The sequence below is a fragment of the Fringilla coelebs genome (assembly GCF_963513975.1).
Source record: "Fringilla coelebs genome assembly, chromosome: 4".
Taxonomy (NCBI): domain Eukaryota; kingdom Metazoa; phylum Chordata; class Aves; order Passeriformes; family Fringillidae; genus Fringilla; species Fringilla coelebs.
The window spans coordinates 9,484,169-9,490,718 of record NC_140032.1 but is presented as its reverse complement, the minus strand read 5'-3'; the positions used below and the strand labels follow the sequence as shown (position 1 = coordinate 9,490,718).

General features: G+C 40.4%; 1 protein-coding gene across 8 annotated transcripts in view; it reads right to left on the bottom strand.

Moving 5' to 3' along the window:
• Positions 1 to 173: 173 nt before the first annotated feature.
• ADD1 (adducin 1) overlaps positions 174 to 6,550 on the bottom strand; it is a 62,791-nt gene continuing 56,414 nt past the window's right edge. For 7 of the 8 annotated variants that reach the window (XM_084205048.1, XM_084205041.1, XM_084205044.1 and 4 more), the window contains one exon: positions 174 to 2,634. In XM_084205048.1, coding sequence (XP_084061174.1) covers positions 2,282 to 2,634 — 353 coding nt within the window. In that variant the 3' untranslated portion in view covers positions 174 to 2,281. Of the gene's footprint in view, positions 2,635 to 6,106; positions 6,141 to 6,550 lie in introns of all 8 variants that reach the window. The other variant, XM_084205047.1, reaches the window with a different exon arrangement.

Genomic DNA, 6,550 nt, shown 5'->3' with positions numbered 1-6,550 from the left:
CCCACTGCTGAGCTGGGAATCTGGGAAGGAGCCCTGCCATAGCCAATTGGGAGTATTTGCTGAGAAGGAAAGCCATCACTAATCAACACCTTAATCATTAAAAGAAAACTAAGCAAATGAGGCTATAGAATAAAAGTGTACAAGTTTTGAAAGCAGAGCATGATTTTTTTTTTCCAAGAGTTTTATTTGTGAGTAGAACTTAATGATACAAGAAAGAAAGAAAAATACAGGACTTTATTCTGCCCCAAAGTGTGTAACCATACCATACATGACTACATTTCATATTGTAATACAAAGAACTAAAAGAACAAACTACAAAATTAGAAATTAAGAGTCATTGCATATGTGGTCAAGATAAATGGAGGGACTTCAGTAAAGAACTGAAACATACAGCAATTAGTCATTTAGTTACGACCCTGCAATAAAACACAATTTAGCAAAATAAGTGTTGTTTGCTTCCTAGTGTACAAGGACATACAATGTTAGAGCAGAAGCTGAAAGCCATTCGTGCCATGCAGTCCTGCCTGAGTGCTGCTGTCCCAGGGCTCCGGCCCAGTGCCTGCCTGCTCTGGCCCACACCGGCCCTGTCACCTTTCCCACGGCCCCAGTGGCCACCTCGAACCCTCTGTTCTCACTTGAACACTGACAGCTCAATTCCACTTCCAGCTGTTCCCCTTCGCCGCTCAAAACCAGCCCGAGGCATCGGCACCTCCCAGCCCGGCACGGGCCTCTTTCTGCCCGCCCAGAGCTGCCTCCAGCCGCTCCACCCACCCGGCCCTCCGTGCTTTCTGCGGCATGAATGTAAGGCATTAGTTCTCTGCTATTTTACCAATTGCAACATTTAATATTGTCCTAAAAGGTTACATCCATGTTCTGTTGTGTTACAGACACTTACTGTGAGTCAGTGTGTTGCCCACACCCCCACGGGGTGTTGGGGTTTGCTGCTGTTAAACCCAAAATGCAAATTCTAGAAACCAGAACTGGTCACTGCCCCGCCGGCCCTGGGCCGGGGAACGGCACCCGCTTTCCAGAGAATTCCACAAGCTTGACCTGCCTGATCTTAAACTACTTTTATAATTAGTAATAGACACAAGCATGGCAATAAGTGGGAAATAGTGAACTCAGTGGTGAGTGTGATTTGCCATGCTGCACATTGAACAAACATTTATAGCAAATGGTGAAAACACACTTTTAAGGTTACACGGGATTTCTGCGCTTGACCGCTGGCAACAACAAAAAGATTGAAAGAAACGCCAGCTTTTGTAAGTGAAAATAGAATTACTATAAAACAAGGTGAAATACTCAGTGTAATGCATTTACATTTTTGTTAGTGGGAAGGAACAAACACAAAAGGCTGCACATGGGGTTCATGCACAGCAAGGCTGCATGTGCAACAAAGGGATTTTTAAGAGGATGAAAAAAACTGTGCTAAGGCCCAAAACACACCTGCCCATGCTCCACACCACCAGCTTTTACTTCAGTTACTTTTTAACCTTTTCTAACAGCCAAATCACCACATGACTCAGTGAGGCAAGAGCAAAGACAGATTTCCCTTAAACTGTAATTCACTAGAAAGAAAAAAAACCAGGCCAAGACTGGGCTCTTTGAACACACAACATGAGCGGAACACACCACGGACATTTCCGTCCTAGACAAAGACTGATTTCACCAGCCAGTTATAAAATAAAACAAAGTGAAAAACACCTTCATTTTGTAACAACAGTGAGAAGGGAGAAAGAGAGGAAGCAATGGAGAGCCTCAAAGCTTGGCCAAACCACAACCTGTACTCACAAGCTTGCAGAAGTTTACATGTCAGTTCAAGAATTCACCCCCTTGAGAACACCACTGCAAAAGCATCCTCTCTAAAAGTCAAAATTTAAGAAATTTACCTGTGACTTGGAACAGAATATTGGAAAGAACACTTCTTGTGGTAAGCAATGGGTGTTTTATTTTTAATTGTGAATTTTTTATATTCTTTTGCAAAGCAGTGCAGGCTTTAAATTAAAAATAGTGAATCAATGCCTTCCACATGGAAGTCATTTCCATTTGCTTACAAACTAGGGATCAGATCTGTGGCAGCTGCTGAACACACAGGATTAGCACCTTTTTGGACACGAGTTTCTGGTTATAACCCTAAACAATCAAGCCATAACTTGAGGGGCTGGTTGGATTAATTGTGGCATTCATTTACATAGTAAGACAAAACACTCAGTACGATCTGGTACATTCTAGTGGTTAATGGATTTTAAAATATGACAGTGTTTCTGCAGTGGGTTGGCCTTTAGGAGTCACTCTTCTTTTTGCTCTTCTTCAGGAAGGAAGGAGTGCGGAACTTCTTTTTCTTTTTTGATGGGGACTTCCCTGGAGATTCATCACTACCTGCATCAGCTGCTGTCCCCTCCTCAGCTGTTGGTGTTGCTGGCTCTTCAGTGGGTTGGGACTGGGGTTCTTTATTTTCCACTGCAGGTGGTTCCGTTTGGCTTTTGGGCACATCATGATCACATCTCCCTTCCTCCTTCCCTAAGGGAGGGAAGCCGAGTGCTTCCGAAGGCTCATCGGGGGTGAGATCTGGGAGGGTTTGCTTGAAGGTTGCAGCATCACTGTCATCTCTGTAGGTCTGGTCCTGCCGTGTCTCTGGTGGACGGACAGACAGTGACAGTCAGTTTACAAAAGTGTCCCTAGAGCAGGGCAAGCGAGGCAAGTGGATGGTGAGCGCGCTCTACAAGAAACTAAAATATTTACTTTGCACGAAAGCCTTTGTAATAGGGCTGTTCTCCAGCTCTGGGCACAGAAGAAATAAGATATTCCAAAGTTCTGGTTGTTTTTAAGCTTCTTCACACAGAACAGATAAAGCTGAATTGCATCAGAAAGAAAGTAACTGTTCAGACCTCACTCCTGTTTTACTTGTGATATTTGCAAGAAACACAATATTTTTGTACAAGAAAGTAGGAATTAAACCTACAGTTTTCATTGGCATTGAGTAGAGTGTTTTGCAATTCAATACTTTAATTCTTATTTCTTTTGGAGAGGTAAAACTAATTGCTGATTTGCAGTGATCCTATACATGCAAATCCATTAATTTCTAAATTGTTGGTTTGCCTATTTACAGTCCCAATGAAGAGATTTTCATAATATTCTTCCATGAGATCTAATAGATATTGCTTCAAAATATAATTTCCTATCACAAAGGCTTCACTTTTTTTTTGCAAGATATGAGTACATATTATGGATTCCTATAAGTAAAATCCAAGTAGTTTATCAAATTAAATGAGCTCAGCAGGTTATGCAATACAGCTTTTGTTTATTGTATGTGATGCCAAGAGCCAAACTCACCCTGTAAAAGGGAGCATCAAGGGTCCAGTGGTAGCTGTGTGTCCAAAGGGGAACTGAACCACTCCTCCCTCAACTGCAACACTGTCCCCACTCACCGCTGTGCTTTAGGATGTTCTGTTTAAGGCTCCTCTCTGTGCCTGGGCTGAACAAGGAGCACTCTGTGGGGTTCCCTGCACTGCTGTCCGTGCACTGCAGCCAGCAGGGTCCTGTGAGCTGTGCCACATCCATCCCCACTGATGTTACATAAGGAGGAATTTAGAGCAAAATCCAGGCCGTGCTCATTGTGAGGCACAAATGAAAGGCAACTATTTTTTCCTCCTTTCGAGATCTTGTTTGTTTTAATTTGAAAAGGCTGAATACTTTCACAAGAATTTACAGAAAATACTTGATACTTTCACATTTTTCCTATAAAAATGACAGTGTTCTTTTTACTTCTGCCAGATGGGATTAATAATTCTCTGATATATTTTAGAGGGCTCTGTTCTGTGAATACCTGCTAGGAAACAAACATGTTTTGCCTAGAGCACCATGAACTTCTAATAGGTTAAATAAGCACCACACACTAGTATCCACTCAGAATGCACAAGTTAGCAGTTTAAAAGTTATAATGCAGGCAGGATTTAAATCAGAGCAAAAAAGAGAAAGCAGTTATGTACAGTACAGGTTGCCTCCTGAAGCTGTAGTTTAGCCTGTCTATGTATGGCAGACACACATGAATAAGAAACACCAGTTACAGTTCTTCACTACCACTACCCTGCTCTTGGATTTGACTTTCCAGGAATTAACTGAAAACATTGCTGAGCTCTTCTCCCTGGGATCCAGTGGCAGGATGTGTGGGAATGGCTCAAAGCTGCACCAGAGGAGGTTCAGACTAGACTTTGGGAAGCATTTCTTCACTGAGAGGGTGGTCAGACACTGAAATAGGCTTCCACCTTACTGAGAGCTGGTCAAGGCCCCAGGCCTGTCAGTGTTCAAGAGGCATTAGGACAATTAGCTTTAACTTTTGGTCAGCCATGAATTGGGTCAGGCAGTTGGGCTAGATGGTCACTCTAGGTCCCTTCCAAGTAAAAAACATTATATTCTATCCATTAGTTGGCCCAAGTTTTAGAACAGGCGCCATATTGGACTGTCAGGTTTACTCTATATTTTTTAAATTAAGTTTAAAAGATAGTTTTAAAGTCTTAAAAAAGGGTTTAGAGATTCTTCAAATCTCTATTAAAGAATAGGAAGCTACAGACATTCAAACAGCATTTGCCAGCTGGCCTGAGCATTGAATAAATATAAATGGGTTTGTAACTCATTAAGCCAGGACTACCATCCTTCCCAGTTTGTCAAGATCCCATCATCCTTAATAGAGAGATTAACGTGATGCTGGACTCAAGCAAACATCTGTTTATCTCGTTTGCTCAGGGCAATATTTTACCAGAATTCAGAAGATTTACAAATTCCACATTCAATTAAGCCAGCACACAACATGTAAATGCCCTGCTACTCTACTGGATGGATTTCATAATATAACTAGAAAGCTTTAAAAATATATTTCTTGCTGCAAAACCTATTTACAGTTTAAGAACGCAGCAGCACCTCAACATCTTAAAAGATTTTTTTTAAATAATCACATTTACATCTATGCTCTCCCTTTTCATATATATATATATATATATATACACACACATATACACTGTGGCTTAAGAGTTTAAAGCATAACATCAATACTCTGTGTGTTTACAATTCACATTATTTATGAAAATAAATGTTTATGGGGTTTTGGTTTGGTTTTTTTTCCAACACAACAATGTGGACAAACATACAAACTAGGTTATAACTGAGTTAAAAAACACTTAACTGACTTCAGCTATACCTCAATAGAAAGAATATGATGAATGAAAGTTGAAAAGAGGTTGCATACCGACAACACTGTCATTCAATAGAATCTCTCCCAACCAAAGTCATCAAGATACAAACTTCCAGTTATTCTATAAAATAAGCTTTGTATGTTTGTCCTGGAAAACTTCTACAATTAGAAGAGTTTGTCAAAAACACTTCCCTGTTTAAAAGAACTTTCATGTTTTAGAACTTCACCAGTAACATCACAGGTGTCTACAATAGAGTTTGACTTTCACACCTATGACAAACACACTGACTTCTGGATATAACAGGACATACAAACATCCTTATTCCTTTAAAGTATAATCTGAAGGAGCCCTGCAGAGCTAGCCAAAACAGCTGTAGAAGTTGCTGCCACCAAGTACTTGCTGTTATTTCTTGGCTGGAATTTGAATTCCCTACAGTGAGCACAAAACATAGGAGTAGTCCCATATCCATTTCCATGTAGAAGTCTGCTGGGTAAATTGAAATCCATGTCAGTGGATTTTGCTCTGGAATAGATTAGGAACTCTTCCATTTTGTTACCAGGCCCAAGCTGTGTGGGCAGCAGCAAATTATTGGGGCAGAAACTCCCAGGGCTGTTTCACCTATATCTGCCAGGCAACTTCAGACTATTCCTTTTTGAACTCAGGAATCGGACACACAGATATGGAAACACAGAAGGTGACTTTCACAGTCTCTCTCAAAGGGGGAGTGTGCTTTAACATGAGATCTGCAACTGCCTGGAATTACATGGAATTGAGAACTAAAGAACTCAACATCTCAACTGAAAAAGCCTGCTTTTTAAAAAAAAGGCAAAACAAAAAAAAAACCAACAACTTAGTAAACAAAGATGCAAGAGTGAAGCAAAGCACAAAAGCAGGTCAGAGTATGGAATGATACTTACTATGGTAACAGGTATTCTTTAGCATATCCATCTCCTGTTTGTAACGCAGCCACAAGAAGAAAAAAGCACAAGTAGAGAATCTATGCATTCATCACAGCCATTGTGTTACGTTAGAAGAATGGTTGCAACCATTCTTGTAGAAAACAGAATGAGATGAAGTAGTGAATGGCAGACTAACAGACAAGTGATATATCCAATGTACAAGGTAAGGGAAACAAGACAATAATTGGATTACACCTGATCAAGATTATAATTTAATCCTTTTTTTAGGAACTATCAACTTTAGCAGCCCTGCTCTCATTTTAGTTAAAACTATGACATAAGGTGAGCAAATAAGCAAATTTACATTCAAATTGAGTAGGAAAAACATTTCCTGAGGTGTAATCCAAGTACAATAATGTTTAAGAAATGTGCAATCGGTGAAGAAGATTTACCAAAGTATCT